General features: G+C 32.2%; 2 protein-coding genes across 2 annotated transcripts; one reads left to right on the forward strand and one right to left on the reverse strand.

Annotated features, from left to right (window-relative positions):
- The first annotated feature begins 659 nt into the window (after window positions 1-659).
- On the forward strand, window positions 660-7,177 carry LOC107844352 (protein TRIGALACTOSYLDIACYLGLYCEROL 4, chloroplastic). The gene is made up of 5 exons (XM_016688794.2): window positions 660-1,197; window positions 3,256-3,505; window positions 4,732-5,113; window positions 5,775-6,058; window positions 6,845-7,177. The coding sequence occupies exons 1-5, from the start codon at window positions 929-931 to the stop codon at window positions 7,040-7,042; spliced, it is 1,383 nt and encodes a 460-aa protein (XP_016544280.1). The 5' UTR covers window positions 660-928; the 3' UTR covers window positions 7,043-7,177.
- Window positions 7,178-7,907: 730 nt separating this feature from the next.
- LOC107844360 (10 kDa chaperonin 1, chloroplastic) lies at window positions 7,908-11,512 on the reverse strand. The gene is made up of 7 exons (XM_016688800.2): window positions 10,821-11,512; window positions 10,665-10,723; window positions 10,488-10,538; window positions 9,077-9,142; window positions 8,908-8,955; window positions 8,638-8,667; window positions 7,908-8,159 (listed from the first exon to the last, which is right to left on the reverse strand). Exons 1-7 carry the CDS (start codon window positions 10,903-10,905, stop codon window positions 8,091-8,093), a joined length of 408 nt encoding a protein of 135 aa, XP_016544286.1. The 5' UTR covers window positions 10,906-11,512; the 3' UTR covers window positions 7,908-8,090.
- Between the last annotated feature and the right edge of the window lie 9,619 nt (window positions 11,513-21,131).

The following is a 21,131-nucleotide window of genomic DNA, read 5'->3' on the forward strand; positions in this document are numbered from 1 at the left end:
CAAATTTGACATTTGGACAAATAATGTCCAGTCGGCTAAATAAATGTCATTTTATGGCCATTTTCTAATCTTTTTCAATTTGGATCATTTTGATCCACGTAGTCCATATATAGTCCATATATGATACTGATACAGTTTATATACAATATTGATACAATATTGAACTTAGGTAATTCGGCCCTTTTAAAAATATTTCATTTTTTTTTTACTATAAATTTTTAAATTGATCAAATATTCTATTTTTTTTTATTCTTTAGAAATAATAATTAAATTATATAAAAATGATATAATTATTAAATAGAATATGAATTTATATAAGATATATGTATAGAAATTGTATAGTTCTATCAAATATGTATATGTACAATATATAGAAAGTGTATACAAATTATATAATTGTTGTATAAAATGTGTAAAAAAAAGTACAGTTATTATATAAATTATGTATCAAAACTGTATAATTTCCGTATAGAATATTTATGTATAAGATTTGTATAAAAGTTGTGTAAAAATGATATAAAATCGGTCAGTAAATTAAAATGACTAGAAAGTTAAATTTAAATTCCATGGCCATTCAAAGAAATAGTTTAATTTGAAGTGTCGTTTCTGTTCTTTCTCCAATTATTTATTCCACTATTTACCTCATAAAAATAAGCTAAGTTATTGAATATACAGAGTCATATAATTAATCCTTTAATTTTGAAACAACTCTTTTTCAACAAAACAATTCATTAATATAAATAATTTCTTATACCATGAAAAATGAAGGTGTTAGGAGTAATAGATAATTAAGAAGGGGAAAAAAAAAGAGGCTAAACCCCAAAATACAAAACCCCTGAGTGAGAGTGACCAGATAAGGAAGCCATCCAAAATATACTTTCCTCCTTCCTTGATTCAACTTCATTTTCTCCGGCGAGCCGGCGAAAAGATGGCGAACATGAGAACGGCAATGGATGCAGCATTTTGGGACCTCAACATTTCTACACCAAGAGTCCTAGACGGAACGGCCAGGTCAATTCCAGGGGAACCAATACCCCTTGATGGTACCAAAGCTAGTAGAGCCCTAAGAATCCAACAACTTTCTCTTCTCGGAAATGGCTTTCCTCTAGGAATTATTCCTTCCTTTTCTCCTACTAATAAGGAATTGGGCTCTTTCGCGCTTCAGTCCCTCTTGTTTAAAACCGCCACTTCTAACTGGTAACTACTAGTACTAGTACAATTTTTCAACATATTTTCATGATTTTTGTGAGTCATGTCCGGCAATGGACTACTTATCCGGTTCGGAGAACCAATGGATGATTACCATTGTGTTCATTTTACCCTTGCTATTAATATTATGCATTTCCTAAAGAATTAAATTTATTATATTCAAAGAGTGATATAGTAAAATTAGCCGTAATATTAAATGTGTCTTAAGGTGTGTGCCAATTCAATACTGTACAAGTAAAGATGTACTGAGGGACAGAGGGAGTATTAACTTTTTTTCGGCAAGGTTATGTCTGGTTAGAGACTTGTGTGTCTTGTAGGGATAAATGTGATATCTAGAAAACATCTAAAGAGAGAAATTATTTTGGTCTTGGAATGATATGGAAGGTGTTTAGGTCGAGGATTAGGGTTCTTTTGCTCTTCAGTCCCTTTTGTTTGAAACTGACTGGTAACTACTACTACTAGTACTAGTACAATTTTTCAACACATTCCTTGGAGTTTTGTTGATGTGTCTTGTTTTGGGTAGATTGTTTGTAGCATTATTATTTTGTCCTAGTCTTGTTTTGTTACTATTTATTGTTTTGTTACTACCTATTGTTTCTTTTTCGTCTATTATGTCTTTTTCTAGATTGTTTTTGTGGGTCTTATGAGGTACAAGTATGGACTGCGTACACTCTACCCTATCTCGCTTTGTGGGAATATACTGGGTATGTTGTTGTTGTTGGCAATGTTGGCCCAGAAGTCTGGTTAGAGACTTGTGTCTTATAGGGATAAATGTGATATTTAGAAAACATCTACTTTCGGATATAGATTATTTTTGGTCGTGGAATGATATGGATGATATGTAGGTCGAGCATTAGGGTAGAAGGTTAGTAGGTAGCTGAGTGTGGTTGCCTGTTAGATTTAGATGGGAGAGGCTGGGGACTTGCCCCATATCCTCCCCTCCTTATTAGTAGTATTTAGTAATTGCTTGGTTTTTTGTTCTTCTTTTATGTATTTCCTACTATTTATTGCTTCATTTGTTTTGTTACTTTTGTATCTTGATATTTTGTTTCATTTTTTCTTCTTGCAATCTTTCTATGAATAACTTCCCTTTTTAAGCGAAGGGGATATTGGAATTTGGAAACAGCCTCTCTACCACTCAAAGGTATGGGTAAGGTTCGCGTACATTTCACCCGTCCAAGATCCCAGTTGTGGGATTACTATGGGTACGTTGTTGAATGTTTCGTGCAGAATGGATGTAGTGGATTTACCTGGCAGACTCCTACTAATTTGGTATTGAGCTTTAGTTGATTGATATTTTTGTTCATTTATGAGGACCTGCTAGGGAATTGGGAGTTTCGAGAGCACCTAACTGTCAAACATACTTAAAAAAATTATATTGATTGAAAAAAGAACACCATTAATGTTTAAAACATACACAAAGTTCATATGCTTGAAGGGATGAGTTTACTTATGGGAGAAAAAATGAATGCATAATGCAATGTACTATAGTGGGTGGGTGGGGGTGGGGGGGGGCAAAAAGCTTTATTTCTGAAATAGAAACCAAACCAAGTGAGATAATGTGCTCAAGTTTTGGAAACAGCAGAGAAATAATAAGCTTTTTGCCAAAGTTCTTCATCCATCATATGCTTTGCTTCAAAACTTTGACACTTTTGACCAGGGGGCAAAAAGCTTTATTTCTGAAATAGAAACCAAACCAAGTGAGATAATGTGCTCAAGTTTTGGAAACAGCAGAGAAATAATAAGCTTTTTGCCAAAGTTCTTCATCCATCATATGCTTTGCTTCAAACCTTTGACACTTTTGACCATGTTTAGAATATATTTCATGACTTTGATTTCTTTTATAGCTAAAAGAGCTGATTGCTTACCTGTGCTTGGACAACCTTATAGGTCAAAGAGCCATTGTTGTATATTTTGCTCATCATCCCTCCTGCTCCACCCAATTTGTTGCTTTCTCCCGTTATATTTCAAATTGGTGTTGATACTCCAAGAAGCCACCTCTTATATACAAGATAGATAAATTATTTGTTTTTGAATTCTTCATAGGTGGCTTGCATTCACGGGTCAGTTTCGGCCAAAGAAACTGATATCGGATATTAAAACTGATTTGTCCAATGTGGACGAATGGGAGCTGCCAGTACTAAAAGACATTGGCAAGCATTTCTTGGAGAAGTCACTTTATGCCCTTGGTGTATGCGCACAGCTATCTCTGACACCTTCTTCTTCTCTGTTATTGAGCACAGAAAAACATGGCGAAAAGAGAGGACCCCGTTCGAGGGCCATGCTCTTTCATAAGGCAGGGATCTGACGTCCTTCAACATTTGATGCACTGCTATTGGAATGTTATATTTGTTTCTTTAGATGCTTTTTTTTTATTATCTTTCATTTTCTCTAAGTTGATTAGCTTCGAGGTGCTATCTTCACGTTGATTAGTAGTGTTATATATTCTTAGTAGGATGGTAAGTATAGGCTTAAGAATTTAGTATGTTTAAGGTGTTCTAATTTTCCAGAGAAGATTTAAGAAATGTAACTTTTATTTTCTGATATTACTGTTGATGCACCATGTGGCAAGATGTGCTTTAATCTTAAAGATGCATTTTGCTCATTAGATGTGCTTCCACTTCTAAAGTTGGGATGTCAGTGCTGCATCCACTGTCTTCGTCCTATAAACTCAAAAAAAAAAAAAATCATATTACCCACTTCAAAAACTTTATTCTGATGTGCATCTTAGTATACAAATTGACAAAACTGCTAAAGTCTTAAACTCATGCCAGTTGTCAAACATTCAGTTTTTTGTTAAGCTTGGTGTTTTTCTTTCTTTTAGATTTCATAAGTGTGCAGACAGATTGCCGCTTGCAGCTGTTCGTCTTTTTATTTGATCCTTTAAGCCTGTTTGCGGATCCAGAGTAGGTATATAATATATGCTGGGCATCAATTTCGTTGATACAGTTTTCCTGTTCTCTTCTTTAGATTTGTCTCCTCTAGGAGAGCATGCATTATCATCCCTTTGCAATCTTAGGTTTTAGCACACTGTATGAGTTTCGGAACCTAGAAGGCTACTTTACTTCGAACTTACTTTGGTGGTGCATTTCAGCAAAAATATGTGTTTTTCCCGTATAACTAACCTAAAGGATATTTTGCTTAGTTTTCTCATTTTTGTTTTCTCATTTTTGTTTAAATGAACTTGGAATCTGTTGCCTCTCTGTTGATATTGGAATACTTCACTAGAGAAACAAATCTGAATTTGTCTCAGCTGGAGGATGATAAGATAAGGAGAAGTAAAGGAAAGGGTCCCCATTTTGTTTCTCCTAGCTCACTTTGGAAAAGTTGAAGAATCTGGCTGAAAAAAAATTTGAGGATGCCCGACTTATTAGGGAAGTTAAATATGGAAATTATGACAAACATGTAAATATACATGAGTTTGTCATATCGTGCTCATCTCTGTGGTTTAAACTATGTTCCCAGCTTATGAGCATTTACGAGTGTGATGTTTGATTCACAATTCTTCTAAATTCATTGCAGCTTCCTGATCACGACATTACTTTGGAAGCAGCATGGCCTGAGCTATATATAGACCATAAAGGTAGATATTGGGAGGTCCCAGAGTCAATATCCTTGGACTGCTCATCGCTAGTTTCCGAGAATGGACTGCGATACCGTTTTGGTTTACATAAAAGTAGTGGCCATCCTCGGGCTGTTGATAATATTACGGATGAGCCACCGCACAGTCTGATGCAAGGAATATGTGGAAAAGCAGCCCTTTCTTATGAGAAGAGCAAAGATTTCTGGAGAATCAAGGAAAAGAAAGAGGACGTCATTATCGAGACAGATAAGGGACGGATTTATAACCCTTCTTACGATATTCGTCTTAGAGAGCCTCATGCAGCAGTATCTGGAATTATTGGTAACTTCACTGCTTACAGAAAACTATCCTGATTGGCTATAACTTGGCAGTTTCCTAATTCCTTTGACATGGTTTGCTAAACTACATTGAGCCTGTGTGTGTTCAGGATCTAGATCTAAACTTCTAACTGGATTTGAATTATCAATAGACTTTAGAATTCAGTTCTCCAGCACTAAGATAAATGTCTAGTTTATTCAAATATATAAATAATTTGAGCTTATGCATTCCTCAGCATGAACTTTCTTGCGGTGCTTCTGGTGGAATCTGGGGATTTCAGTTATTTCTGTGAAGGTATTTTGTACTCAATGTGAAACACTTTAAGATAATTGTTGCACACCCTTCAAAAAATGATTTTCTTTAGTTAGGTAATTTTAATGACTTAATGGGTATGGTTAATTCTTGAGCATGTTCCTGGAATATTGAAGAAGTGAACAGTATTTTCCTTTCAAAGCTCTGACCAACTTTATAATCTTTGGGGGAACTGAGGTCCTTCGAATTTCGTAGTGCGATAGGTTCTTATGAAATTGGTGTTGTGAGTCTTGTGACAATATCATGCATATATGATGCTATCCAACAGTGCTACTCCAAAGTCTCAGCATTTATAAAGTAGCTGTACTTTTCCTATTCTCTTGTCTAATCTTGCTTCAACTTGTTGCTATAGGGGGAACTGTTGAGGCATGGCTCAAAAATGGTAGCAACAGTTCCTCGGATTCAAGGCATAGAAGTCCCTTTGGAGTTGATTTGTTTGGTTCCCTTTGCTATACTTTTCAACATGGTAAATTCAGAAAGTCTTTTGGAGATCTCACAAGGGTAGATGCTCGTCTAGATGTCTCATCTGCTTCAACATTAGCCAAACAGGTTTCAAAAGTCTTCAGAGAAGTATCAGCTGATGATGCAAGAGACGTGCTCTCTTCACCCAGGCTCAGTTTGATACTTCAGCAGCAGGTAACTTACAATTTGTTCCTTCACATTGTCTACAGAGTTAACTGGAATGTATCAGCATAATTATTAGATATTGTATAGATTCCTTAGTTTCTGTAACGAGTAAATACATTTTGGGGGAAAACAAGTGGGACTGAGGGCTTGTTCGGTAAATGTTTTCAGTTTTTCCATGTTTGGTTAGTCCAAAATGTTTTGAAAAACATTTTCTCTAGGAAAACACGGTCCTTAACACTCAGGAAGTGACTTCTCTAGTGCCAGTAGGAAAAAACAAGTTCTATAACTGGCATTCCAAACTCATTGTCCCCCTCCTCCCCAACGCCCCCAACCTTCGCACCTTAATTACCCCAACCCGCACCACGCCGAACTCCCACTTCCCAGTCCCACCCACGTCCGCCCCATAGTGTTTTGCTAGATTACATATAAATGTTTTTAGAAACATCTTTTTGCCCACTTAGCAAGCACCACAATACAAGAGAAACCTGTTTATTTTTCAAGAAAACATTATCCTTCGTACCAAACACCCCCTGATATTTTACTAACTAGATTTGTTTCATTGGGAACTCAATCAGTGCTACTCGTCCACTGGTCAACTACTTCTTGGTTCTTGTGGTGCTTTATGACTTAGAAACTCAACTCTTGAACAGAGTGCATGTCCAAAGGTGAAAGCTTCACCAATGCAAACTTTGAGTGGCAAAACTTTTGTTTCCCCGTCTCATCTTTTTTTTTTTTTTTGGGTAATCGATGTTTTTGACAATGATTGTTGGATTCATGTTTGTCCTTCAAATGCAGGTTGCTGGGCCAATAGTGTTTAGAGTAGATTCAAAGTTTTTGCTCAATTCACCATCTGGCAGGCCTGGCGTACAATTGGAGGATTTCTTATGCAGTTTAAATTACTCATTAAAGCTTCTACAGTCTGGGAAAGTGGTAGCATGGTATTCTCCCAAGAGGAAAGAGGGAATGATTGAGTTGCGCTTATTTGAGTTTTAGAACTTTCATATTGAACGCGTTGTAGTCTCGGAGTTCTTCTCACAAATACTGAGGTTATTATTTCTCAGCAAATGAACCTTAGCCAATTTTTGTTCGTTCCTTAATACTATTCCCTCAGTTCTAGATGTGTTAAAATTGTCTTTGTTTTAGAGGAATAGAAGATAGTAAGCTATAATACCTGTTGGACGTTCTTAGAAATGTTTTGGAAAATCAGATGTGGCTATTTTAATACCTGTTGGACGTTCTTAGAATGTTTTGGAAAATCAGATGTATTATGCTACTGGAAGCGCATTCAAGATTCTTTAGACATGCTTCAATCAGTGGCAAAGACAAGTTAATACTCCAAAAAGAAGAAAGATATAGCCTAATTGGCTGATCTGCCAGGCATAACAGCTGGAAGGCTAGATTTCGAACCTATTGGAGTTCCTTTGGTTGGAGGACAAGTAATACAATAACCAAATATTGGATCAAATTATACAATGACTCATACTAAATAGTTTACATACTGCCTACCATACAAAATTTGGAGCGACGTTAAAACCAAGCAACTCGACCCTAATCAAAGAAACGTATTCTATGGTTGAGCGGTTAATTCACTTGGTGAGCTCTGGTCTTTCAGATATAAAGTGGCATCCTCTTCCCCTCCCAGTGGCTTATGACGGTTTATGTCATCAGATAGAGATTCACATACCATCCTCTTTTCTTTTTTCAATCGACCGTTGATGGACATTGACAGATTTTAATTGGCACCAGATAGGAAAGGTTAACAATGCCGCTATGTTTAGATGAAAATGCAGAAATATGCGATGAAGTTAATAGGCGTACAACAAATTCTCTATGAACGATAAGAAAGAAAGAGACAATATAACCCAATCTCAACACTTTGACCTGTAAATCAGAAAAATGCCACCGAACGTTTGAATCTCAACATTTTTGTTCTACAAAAGATGAGATTTTACAACAAATCCCGCGGTCTGAATGTCTTTTTGACTAAGAACCTGACAAAACTTAGCGCCCTAAAATAACAATAATGGAAATGGGAGAGACTTCATTCAACCAAAGCCAGCAACTCGCTTTCCTTGCAGAAACAATGCCTTGCATCAGTTCCCAAATCCACCTGATCAGTTGAGATGCACGTAAGTTCACAAGAATCATTTAGTTGTCAACAACAGGACACTAAAGAAAGTTAATATGTACAACGTTGTCGGCATGCATCAAGTAACTGTAATACATCCATTAGTTCAGCTAAATATAGCTAGGACAACAGTATGCCGGATTCCTATAGGTCAACGTAAACAATTGTTGAGCAAGTTGTCTTAGATAGTCTTCTTCCCCGCAACCTTTACTACATCAAATTCTCTATTTACGAGGAAGCTTAAAATCAACATCAATTGTCACACTTGTTTTTTAGATAGACTTTCATATTGTCCAGTAAATCCCTCTCAGTAAAGTCAGATGTTTTTTTCCTAAACAAGCACTAGTTCGTCAAGAAAAATATTTTGATCCTCTTGGAAAGACCAAAGATGATTATGTATCAGGTGGTCAATAGACACAATTATAGATCAGCTTACTACAAAAGCACATAATGACCATACCTCGTAAGCGTTGATGTCAGAGAAAAGAACCTGCAAAAGAACCATATCATTCATTCAGAAGAAAGCACAAAGAAGTAAGGCAAGCCATCACCCCCTCCCACCAAGCGATGGAAGACGGGAAGCAGGGATTATGAGTAGATGTGCAAAAGCCCTATGATTTAACGATTCATTCCAAAGAAACTAGTACCAGGAAGCGTACAGATAAAATTGAAATAAAAAGCTTACTCTTGGATAGATAGACATCCACTAAAATAATTTCAATAGGCTTACCTTCTTCCCCTTTTCTACTTGGGCAACATCAGAACCAACAGAAAGAACCTAAAATTAACAAAATTAGTCTCAGTTAGTCGTCAAAAGGATAAACTACAATATAATACCACCATATGCATCTCCAATCTGTCCAGATGAATAAATAATATGCATAAAAGTTGAAACTTACTTCTCCCATAAGATAGCGCTCAAACGTCACTGCCGATTTTGGAAGCAAAACTCCACCAGCAGATTTCTGTGTACACACCCTTTCTTTCAGCAAATATTACAGACAGGTATCTTAGATAACAACAAGCAAAATCAAATCTGTGCTAAAGCGTATATGTGCCCATAATTGTTGTAGGTGAAATAACTTGCATCAACGGGAATGTCCACCATACAGACTTCTTCAATACAGTAGCAAGAATAAGCTATTCCTTCACAGGTATGGAACTAAGAATCTAAGACTCCAGGAGCATCACAAACAAGAAACAATCATAAAAAGGTATAGGAGGTTGGAGGACAAATTAAAAAATGTTCATTGGACTGTAATAGAGCTGACAAATACTACGTTGTACTAACCTTAAAAGCAGAACGAATATATTGTGCCTTAAAATGTAGTAAAAGCTCCATTTTGAGAAGAAAATTTAAAGATTAAGTTACTCATTCTTCCTGAGACCATTGCAAGATGAATCTATATATACATATAAATGCTGTACTAGCATGTCTTTCGTTATCTATCACAACTGAAGCATCATACATATGTACATCCACACAATAAAATAGTTTAAATTCACTCCAGAACAACCTTTCACTAACGAACAGCCCAAATCTTTGGAACCAGACATAAATATTTCCAGGACCCAGTTAACAATACTTCTAGGATATTATTAAGTATGCGTTCATGGAAAGGCTCAAGGAGAAGAAAAGAACAAACTTTTCATATGATACCTATTGCAAAACAACAAAGGCCCTCTACAGAAATTCGAGTAACATTGTCATATCTAGTTGTGAAAATGGCACCCAAATCTCTGCTTTCAATACAACTAACTTGATAGCACATCCCGAGATAAAATTTGGGATTAAACTTTATTCTATATTTAGTTTGACGTATTAGCTAATCCTGGGATTATTTTATCCCCCCATTCCTACTAAAATGGTGGGATTACTATACCATATAAAACTTTATTCTATATTTAGTTTGACCTATTAGCTAATCCTGGGATTATTTTATCCTCCCATTCCTACTAAAATGGTGGGATTACTATACCATATAAAACTTTATTCTAGATTTAGTTTGACGTAATAGCTAATCCTGAGATTATTTTATCCCGTCATTCCTACTAAAATGGTGGGATTACTACCCCGTATAAAAGGTGGGATAAAACAATCCCACGGGCTATTCTTGCTTATCCCATCCCACATACCAAACGAAAATACACAAGTCCAGAACTTTATCCCGTGTTTGATTTGAGGTATTAGCTAATCCCGAGATTACTCTATCCCATAAGATATCCTTGCTTATCCCATCCCGCATACCAAAATAAGTCCAATTTGCACAATACATACAACAGTACAGTTCAAGACATGTGTGAAAGTACCTCAGGCAACTCCTCTAGCCGAATCAAAACTCTATCAGCTTGTGGCAAAACCTGTATTCAAAAATGAAAAATAATAAATAAATACCCAAACTACCCTTTCTTGATTTTCCTCCTTCACATAACAAATACAAGTTAAGTAGTTCACTTTGACTTAAAAATAAGCATAAAAGGTGTCACCTTGGTGGGTTCCCATTTTTTGGAAATGGCATTAATTCTCAAAGAATTTCTCTTCAGACCTGTTCAAAATCCAAAAGGGTACTAGTAAATAACAAGAAAACATCAAAAACAAAAAAAAAAATTATCAAGAAGTAGGTGGGGTAGTGAGAAGTGTACCAATGGGTGTTTGGGTAGAAAAGGAAGGAAGATTTGTGGAGTGGGGAGTGAAGGGTTTAGCGAATGTAAGGAAGGTAGATGCCATGGATAAGGAAAGAGGAGTAGGCACTTCACAGTTGAAGAAGAGAATAGTGCTGTGTAGGTTGTTTGGTGAAGCAGTCCAAAAAGGGCAATTAAAGGGGTACAATTGTAAATTTGCATGTGAAAGATTATTGGTTTGTTCCTTCTTTCTTCTAGATTGTTCCTTGCTGATGAAAATTAGGAATGAACTGGCCTAATCGTTCTTTTTAAAAAAAAAAATAAAAAAAAATAAAAATTACACAAATACACAACTTATATTTTTAATATTACAAAAAATTCAACTCCCTAAATATATTATAAAAATCCCAACATATACACAACACAGAATGTTATGTATATGTCGGTTATATGATGTATATTAATAAAGAGAGTAAAGTAATTAAAAAAATGGAGGAGAGTATAATTACTTCTAAAAAAAATTAGTATTTACGTTATTTATATATATAAATAAAAGGTATAAATTGAGCATTATTCTCTTCAACTATGAAGTTAAGAAATAATATGCAATTTTTCCTCTAATTTAGATATACTTAATTGAAATTTACTGTGTGCATTTAGAGAGATGTAATTTTATAAAGAGAAAATCAGGACATCACAGTAAAATGTGTTACGAGATGATATTATAGAGAAGTTTGATTATATATAAAAATTTAAAACTTTCATCCTTATCAATGGGAAATATCATCTTTAGCAACGCCTTGTACGTCCAAACACACTCTAGTGGACGTGGATGTCATGACACGTTTTAGTGGGTGTGCACGTCAGACACTGTTTAATTTATGGAGGGTGCAGAAAATCTATTCAAGATCGTTTGGTGTAAGGTATTAAAGCACATAATCTCGAAATAAAATTTTTGATACCTCGTTTGGTTGATAAGTTATCCCACCTTTTGGGTGGTATAAGTAATTCCAACATATATTACTTTGGGATAAAGTCATAAATAGCAAAATTATCCTCCAAATTCTTTGATTATCACTTTTCAAATTTATATATAGTTTCGGCGTTCCACCACTTCTCCTTTTATTTCCAATACTGATCGTGAAACACCATGAGCAGCAGGATGTTGAGGTCCAAAATTCGAAGTGAAATTTTGATTTTGCCTGTTCTTAGTCGTCATGAAAAAGAAATACAAAAATAAGAAAGATATTATTCCCTTAGAGCTTGTCCAATACCACTAGTACCAGAAATGTATCTCCTTCGCCCGCTCGAGAGATTTCTATGCCAGCCGAGCCCATTCAGACCCAATACCGGCTCGCGTGAATCACAAATTAAAATTTTAATTTACTCTACAAATTATATATATATATATATATATATATATATATATATATATATAAATGTGAGATTTTGGTAGTCTTCACATCAAATTTTTTGGTCAATTGTATCTCTAATTTAAATTTTAATTACTCTACAAATTTTCGTCCATTTTGACAAATTTGAACAATGATGTGGGTTTATTAAATACTACAAAGATGATTCATGAAAAAATGATAGTGGCACCATAAAAATTATTTGTACAATCAAGTTCAAAATTAATCCAAGGATTTATTGTCTTTCTATTTTATAGAAATTTTTATTAATCTTAGTTCAATTTTTCATTAGTTCTTTATCATAAACAAGTAATTAACGTATCTTGACACTCCCTTTTTAACTCAGTGCATGCTTAATTATTAAATAAAATATTTTATTTATATATAGCTAAAAATGTTTAAAAATTTAATTTTTAAAAATACTTTTTAATTTTTTTTTTAAAACACAATTTAACTCTCCAAATATTAATGATACTATGAAAAATGAGAGTTTTTTCACCATTTTTTAGATGATTTTTTTAACAAAAAATGGGATTGTCAACATTTTATAGAATTTAGGACAAGATAAGTAGTTTAACATGAAATATTAAAGTTTCATACATGTTTAAGAAATATCAACAGAAATTTCTTAACATGTATTTTTAGAAAAAAGAAACTACTAAAATTTTTTTTTAAAAAAAAAAAACTTTTTAATTTCTTCTGTATGGTTTGATATGAAGGAAAATCTACAAAAGTATTTTGTTGAACCAAGTTTTTTTAATTATTTAAATTAAATTCTACCGCTATTTATAAATTAACTTTATTGATATTATCATACAACAATTTGCTGTGTTAAATATTTATTATGTCACTTTGAATGTCAAAAATTATTTATTCTTTTATAATAAATGAATTAATTAATACAAGTTTAATTGAAAAAAAATACTCAATGAAAAAGAATTGAGGAAAAAATGATGAAGTTAATTTAACATAAGATAAAACTTGATTAAACTAAATAAGGTGAAAGGTATTTTTGTAGACAAACTATCTGTGTAATGTATATCATTTTTAGTACCATAAATCAAATAACCACGAAAAAATAATATCAGGATAACTAATCCCAGAACAAATAATCCCAGTATAATTGACTCTAGGACGAGTAATCCCAGTATAACTAATCTCAGGACAAATAATTTCAATATAACTAATCCCAATCAAACGACAAGTAATTTCAAAATAACTAATTTCGGCATAACTAATTTCAATCAAACGACAAGTGTATATTGCATCTAATTCAACCAAAAACTTCAACTTAGAAGGAGAGGATTGTCCAAGCCATATAAGTTTAATCCGACTTAACCTTCCTTTTCTACTTTCTTCCAATAACTCAACCCATTTAGAAAAATTATGGCTTAAATCATCGCCAGACTCCTAAAGTTGTCCCGAAAATTTATTTAGACCCCTCAACTAAGGCTTGCACCTATCAGACCCCTAGCCCACCCGAATTTTGATCCAATCAGACCTTTTTTGGACAATCAGCAAAAAGTATAGAGTGTGTGTAACACACTCGCCTGATGCAACAAAAATGACCAATAAAAGAAAAATACGTGATAAGCGATTTAAAAAAAAACTATAAATTAAAAATTCAATTAAATAATGACACTTGTGTGGGTCTAAAAAATATTTTTAAATATATTACTCCACAAAAATAGAAAAAGATTTTATTTTTTTTTTAAATTAACTTAACCCTCCCTACCCCTAGGGGTGGGCATGGTATGGTATATACCAAATACCATTTCGAAATTAAATTTTTTTATACCGTGGTATGGATTTTAAGGTATTTGGTGTGGTGTTTGGTATGAGTTTTAAATTATTTTGGTATTTGGTATTTATACAATAAATACTGAAATACCGTATGCCGCACCGAAGTTTTTTAATAATATATAAAATTCATATATATTATATTTAAATTATTAAATATATTTATATATCATCCATTAGCCAATTGAACATAAAAGTAATTTTATTTAGAAAAAATTTTTTTGGGAAGCTTATTATTTAGGAGTACTATGCTTAAGTTTAGGTAATGTTGTTCAGAGTTTGCATCTTGGACTACTCAATCGTGATTGAAATGTTCTTTTTGTGTAATTGATTGACAAAGGTAGTTGTTAGTCTTATAGGCTTGAGACGTTTTTAAAGTTTAAAGTTATAGTTTTTTTATATGAATATATGTAAGTCGAAATCAAATAAAGTATGGTTAGCGAATTACCATACTGTAAAACGTTGAAACCGAATTTAAAAATATCGAACCGTACCGAACTAATTTGGTATGGTAATGGTATTGTTCTTTTAGATACCGAAAATCGAAGTTACCATACCGAATTTTAAAATATCGTACCGTACCACACCATGCCCATCCCTACCTACCTCCACCCCACCCCAGTAGACTAATTCTTCTTCACCCCCTCCATTTTTACTTTCTTCACTCTCCTCTGTTTTCATTTTTTAAAATTTGTTCCTACTTTTTTATTTATTTATTTTTAATTTTTTGCTTCTATTTCATTTGATTAATATTTATGATGGTAAAACATTGAATCAATTGACTAAAGAAAGCAGACACGCTGATTCCAAAATAAAATAGAGACAAGCCTAAATCTGCTTCGCGAACTCAAAACTCGGATAAGGTTTCATCGGATTTTGGGATGGGTGGAGATAATTGATGTTTTTCGGTGAAAGGAGGGGTCGATTTTAGTTGATGGGTCGTCGGAATGGAGCTGGGTTCACCATTTTTGTCTCGTCGAAGCTCCGACGAACTTCAATAGTGATGAAAAATGGAGAACATCTAGCAACAGCAACGTCTCCGGCGAGAAACGCTGGAAAAAAAGGGTCTCTCGACCGATTCTCCTCTCTCAAGTCGCCATCCTTACCTCCTCGCTCAATCTGTTTCTCTGTTCACCCTCACTCTCTCGACTCTCTTTGTCTCAATGTACGTGTGTGTCTATATGGAAAATGGAGTGTGTGTGTGCAGAGCTGCTGTGTGACACCATTTTTTTTCCCTTCACTCGTCATCTATGAGTGTGTATTTTTCTTATTGTGAATGAGAATTAGGGAGCATGACTGTGGGCATGGGCGGCTCAAGCGTTTTGGGGGCCTAAGACCAAATTAAAATCGGAGACCTTAAATTAAAATTTAATTTTTTTATTTTTTTATTTAAAATTTATTTTTCTAGCTTTTTGAGATGCAAAGTCGTTAATAATTTTTTTATAATCGATTTCTTCTAACAATTCTTTTTCAATTGATAATATAATCAATCCACTTAATTTTTCTTGCGACATTGTTGATCTTAGATAAGATTTTATAATTTTAAATTTTGAAAAGCTTCTTTCTGCGGAAGCGACTGTTACAGAAATTGTTAATACTATTCTATAAGCAATATAAGCGGTTAGAAAAGAATCAAGTCGTTTTATTTGATTGAGTATCTTGATTAGAGTATTATCTTCTATTTGTATGATTTTCCTCAACATTTTTAATTTGGAATACAAATCTAATATCAGATTGAGTATTATGTTTTGAGGAACATTCAAGATTAAGACAATGTTTTTTAAAATTCTCATCATCTAATGATCACAAATTTTTTTCATTAAATAAAAAATCAAAAAGACTTTCATATGCTTCAAATTGTTCAAATTTATTTTGAAATGAAGAAATGGTTTGGTCTACTATATATAAGAAGTAATCAACTCTAAAAGATTCTTCAAGAGATTTTGTAGTTTCATTATCAACATTCTGATCAATTTGTTTCTTTCTATAAATTACACGTTTACTATGAAATTCAGGTTCTATATTCATCTCTAATGCAATTTCCTTAGCTGCAATCATAGCAGTTGTAAATCCTTCTTCTTTATATTTTTTGAAAAAGGAAACAAGACCTCTTAATTGATTTACATCAATATGCATATTTTTTTATTGTAAACTTTTGCTAATTGAATTAACAACAAATAGTACATCATACCAAATAATCATACCTAATAAAAATTTAAAATTTTCAAGCTCATAAGTTGCTAAGCAATTGGCTTCACTTTTAATTTTTGGATCATCACTAACTTCCACTCATTTCAATAAAGCATCTCTTATTTGTGGAGTTTGAAATCTTATTGCTTTAATACTTTCAATACGACTTTTCCAACGTGTTTGTGACGATGATTTAAGAGTTAAATCGGATACACTATCTTTTAAAAGTTTTCATCGCTTAGTGGAAGAAGAAAATAGTGAATATATGTGTTGTACCACTCCAAAGAATGATATAACTTTTGTACAAGAATTAGTCATATCGCATATTACTAAATTTAGATTATGACAACCACATGGTTTATAAAATGATCTAGGATTTATATCAAGAAAGTCTTTTTTGCACTCCTTGATGTTTCCCTTCATATTAGATCCGTTATCATATCCTTATCCTCTTAAGTTATCAACATCAAGTCCAATACATTTTATTTCATCTAAAATAACTTCAAAAAGACCCTTTTCACTTGTATCATCCACTTTTAAGAATTCTAAAAAATATTCGACAACTTTTATTGGAGTTGTTGAAATATCCACACTCCTTAATATAAAAGACATTTTCTCTTGATGACTTGTATCCGAGGTACAATCGAGTATGATAGATAAATACTTTGTTTCTCTAATTTTTTCAATAATTTTATTCTTCATTTCACTTGCCAACAATTTTATTAATTCATTTTGAATATTATGCCCAAGATAATGGTTATGAATTTTATCATTTTTTATTCTTCGAATATGTTCTTGCATGATTGGACCAAATTCTGTAATCATTTCAATAAGACTTGAGAAGTTTTCATTATTTTCTTGATAAGTCTTTTCGTTCTTTCCCCTAAATGCTAAATTATTTCTTTCAAGAGTTTTTATGACAGAAATAATTCATGACAATAGATTTTTCCAATGTTCTCTATCTCTATTAATTTGATTTTGCACATTTTTATCAATTATTTTATCATTGCGCAATTGAACTTCTAAATCAATCCATAAACTCATATTGATTATATGTAGGTAGGTCGTTTCATGAATTCTAAGTTAAGTACTAAGATTTTTCCAATCTCTACTATCCTCACTGGCTAATTTATTATTCTTAACATTAAAAGTAGTGTTAAATAACTTGCAACAAAAATAAAATACTTTATTCAAATCTTTGGAATAAACTAACCACCTTCTTTCATGTCTTTCTCCGTTAGCTAATTTTTGAAAATAATATGTAATAGAAAATTTCTTGAAGATTCATCCTTTGGAAAATCTGTGTCGGTAATTCTAATCGGCCCCTTTTCTACTAATAGATCTCTTAACTTAGTATCAACACTATTCCATTGACTAGGATCATAGATGTTTTTAGGAGTACAATTATTCGATTCATTTATAAGTTCTTGATCTTTCTGAGAATCTACAATTGATTTTTCACTAATTTTCTTTTTTTATTCTTCTATTTGGATTATTTCATCATCATTTAACTCAACTAAGTTAGTGACTAGGTCATCTAAAGAACATTCTTCTAAATTGTTGGTCTAATTTTGATATTATTTGTCAAAAATTTATCAAGAGTTCCTTCTTGAGATTTTATCAAATTATCTACTTTTCTTTTTCTTTTAAGTTTTGAATGGCCGGATTCATACTTTCTAGTTGACATTTTAAAATTCTAACAAATATTCTAAACACTATCTACAATATCAATTAAAAAAATAAATATAAGAAACAAAAGTAATATTAGAAAGTTAAGAATAATATTATTCGATTTTAAAAAAATAAAGATTGATTCCAACATATTTTTTGGATGCTCTCTTCAAATTAAATTAGTAAAATCTTTAACTTTTGAATTGTTTAGCTCAAAATTCTTGAATTTAAGAGGGAGAAAGCAAACATTAAGAATAGAGAGAATGAGAGTAAGAAATGAAAATTAAAAAAAAAAAAAAGATAAAAAATTGTCAACTTAAAAAGCAAGAAGGTGACCATCCACCAACGTTTCTTTTTCTTTTTTTGAGAAGAAAAACAGTGTTGTCATTGATATATCAAATTAATTGTCTATCAATTTTTTTTTAAAAAACTATATGTTATTTCTTTTCCAAAAAGTCTTATTGCTTTATTTTACATAAAATTATTATATAGGTATTTTTTTATTTTATTTTTTTTTTTTTTTTTTTAAAAAACTAGTTTAATAATTACAAGAAAATGCCCCCCAACCCCCAAATGTGGGGGCTAAGGCAAGAGCCTTTTTTATTGCACTGTCCAGTCGTCCCTGACTGTGGGTGTAGTTGGGGTGAAGAGCGATGACGCAGGTGGGGGAGGGGTGATGAAGATGATGATGAAATTTGGGGGTTTATTTATTTATTTATTTTTAAATTATGTTAATTAAAAATTATATTAATATAATAATTTAAGTATAAGTTTTTCAATTAAAAAAGTAAAATATTATTTTTTCTCCGATTTACGCGTTCAAGGAGTATGTGTTACACTTTTTTTACCAAATCAGCATTTTGTGCTTGATAAGTACCAATTTTAGCATTTGAGGTGCCTAATAGTTACATGCCTTAGTTGAGGGGTCTAAGTGAATTTTCGAAACAACTTTAGATGCCTGGCGATGACTTAAACTAAAAATTATCTATTTACAAACGTGGCTTCGATCCGTTCGGTAATGCCAGAAATCGTTTTAATATACGATTTTACCTATAATCTATAATCTATAATATATTAAAAGTTCGAAGACCCTTAGAAAGTGATTTAAACTTTTTGCCCTTTATTAAAACACTCTACTTTAGATAAAATCGTCTTTTTATTTTTTTACTCCAATAATTTCTATTTATGTATTGACTTTAAAATTAATTTAACGTCCATATTTGATTTAAATAAGGAATCATCACATTTAATACTTCTAATTAGTTAGAATTTTATCTTAATTAAAATTTTACCTTATATAAATTTTTTTTTTACAATTCTATTTAAGTAGTATTTTGATATATATTACTAGAAACCCAGGACATCTACTTCTACTATTTTTACGACATCAACGCTCCCTCGGCTGTTCTTGTTCTTTATGTCAATGTTATTTTCAATCAGGTGCATATGCTTTGCATACTTTGTGTTACCTTAGTTTTTTTTTTTTTTTTTGGCCTTTACAATTTGTTGTTTCTTTTTTAATCTTAGATTTGTGTTAGGTTGATTTGCTAGAGAATTCGATTAATTATTAATAATATGGTATATTTCTATTATTATATTATTTTATTGTAGTATATGATTTATGAATATTTGATGAGATTTTGAGGAAAAGATTCGGTTTAATATTATTGTATGGACCCAAAAAATAGCTCGAGGATGTTACAACATGGAACTGAAAGAATTAGATACCAATAAAATAGTCAAGTGCTCAAATTATTGTTGATCAGTCTGCACATATTAAGAACAGGTCAAGGCCCTTGACTCAGGGTGACAATTTGATTCCTTCTTCCATTTATTTTTCTTTGAAAGGCGTCAAGAACATGTCACGTCTGATACCGCTATATGTTTTACTTTTTATGGTGTTTGCATTACACGATAATGTTATTTTGCATAGTTTTATCAACTTTTGCAATTATGTAGAGAAACATCATGCTGCTTTATTAAGGTTGAATGCATTTATGGACTCAACAACTTATAGGATCATTGATATTTAAGTATTATTTTTAAAAAAAAAATAAAAAATTATGGGCCAACAACAATGACCATGCCACAATCTCAAAATTTTAAGGTACGCTATATGAATTTTCATTACTTCATTTAAATTCAATTCATGTGATAATCTTACCAACTTTTACCATTAATCTTACCAACTTTCACCATCTAAATTTTTTTATCTCCTTAGCGTTTTTATTTGTCATTATAAGGCTTATTTGTTAAATTCATTACTATTTTGGAGTTCTGATCCAACAGATTACAAATTGTCTTTGACTGGGTGAATATGCTATTTGGCATAAAAATCTGTTGAAAGCAAAAAAGAATTGAAAAATTGTTCAGGAGGTAAGCATAATATTATAAATTATAAGGGAGAGTGGCGTTATGAGGTCAAAATTAAAGGATTTTCTCTGAAATCATCACTTAGTTTTTAAGCTATAAAGTTTTCTTAAAAAATATAATTGTTTTGTGCATGAAAATAATTTAGCATTATATTTCAAAAATGATGTCCCGTTTATTGAATTTAAATAGATGGTAAAAATTATCTATAAAATATTTATAAATAAATCATTATGTGGTATTAATTTGTAAAGCTATAGGTGATCATTGTTTGATACTGTTTTTAATAAGATAAAATCGTCTTTTCACCTTTTTTAGGAATTTAAAATTAATAAAAGGCATTTTTTAATTTAGTTAAAAAATCAAAATCTTTAACATTTTTAGATCAATTAGAATTTTACATTATATAGATAATAATTTTTACAATTTAACCCATAATGTTGATGTATAATTTATTATATGATGTTGTTTATTATCGTAATTTATTATATGATGTTGTTTATTATGTTCATTTAGCTTAATATAAATGGTAAATGAACGTTCGATCTATCAAAAATAATTTCTCTATCCTACTAAGGTAGTGATAAGGTATCTATTTTTTCCTCCATAGATTCTACATATGAGATTATATTAAAAATTATCTTGACATTGAAGGCACAGCTATTGAATCATAATTTATGTAAGTTTGTTGTTTTGTTGCTTTTAGCTATGGATACAATACTTTGCGGCATGTAGGGAGGGCGCATGTCACGCCCCAAAATCCCATCGGGCCGGACTGGCACCCGAAGCCGAGAAGGCCCGGGAGAACCCGTTCAGATACCTGTATTTTCACTTACATATCACCAAAAATTTGGACAGCACTTCGTTGCATATAGAAGGGTCTAATTAC

Source organism: Capsicum annuum, chromosome 1 (assembly GCF_002878395.1).
Source record: "Capsicum annuum cultivar UCD-10X-F1 chromosome 1, UCD10Xv1.1, whole genome shotgun sequence".
Taxonomy (NCBI): domain Eukaryota; kingdom Viridiplantae; phylum Streptophyta; class Magnoliopsida; order Solanales; family Solanaceae; genus Capsicum; species Capsicum annuum.

What these genes read in the sequence shown, in the direction of transcription:
- LOC107844352 (XM_016688794.2), top strand. Translation starts at nt 929, where the DNA reads ATGGCGAACATGAGAACGGCAATGGATGCAGCATTTTGGGACCTCAAC. An exon ending in GGGCCATGCTCTTTCATAAG is followed by an intron (nt 3,506 to 4,731) that starts GCAGGGATCTGA and finishes AATTCATTGCAG; the next exon opens with CTTCCTGATCACGACATTAC. An exon ending in AGCAGTATCTGGAATTATTG is followed by an intron (nt 5,114 to 5,774) that starts GTAACTTCACTG and finishes TTGTTGCTATAG; the next exon opens with GGGGAACTGTTGAGGCATGG.
- LOC107844360 (XM_016688800.2), bottom strand. Translation starts at nt 10,905, where the DNA reads ATGGCATCTACCTTCCTTACATTCGCTAAACCCTTCACTCCCCACTCC. An exon ending in TTCTACCCAAACACCCATTG is followed by an intron (nt 10,724 to 10,820) that starts GTACACTTCTCA and finishes GATTTTGAACAG; the next exon opens with GTCTGAAGAGAAATTCTTTG. An exon ending in AAGTAGAAAAGGGGAAGAAG is followed by an intron (nt 8,668 to 8,907) that starts GTAAGCCTATTG and finishes GTTCTTTTGCAG; the next exon opens with GTTCTTTTCTCTGACATCAA.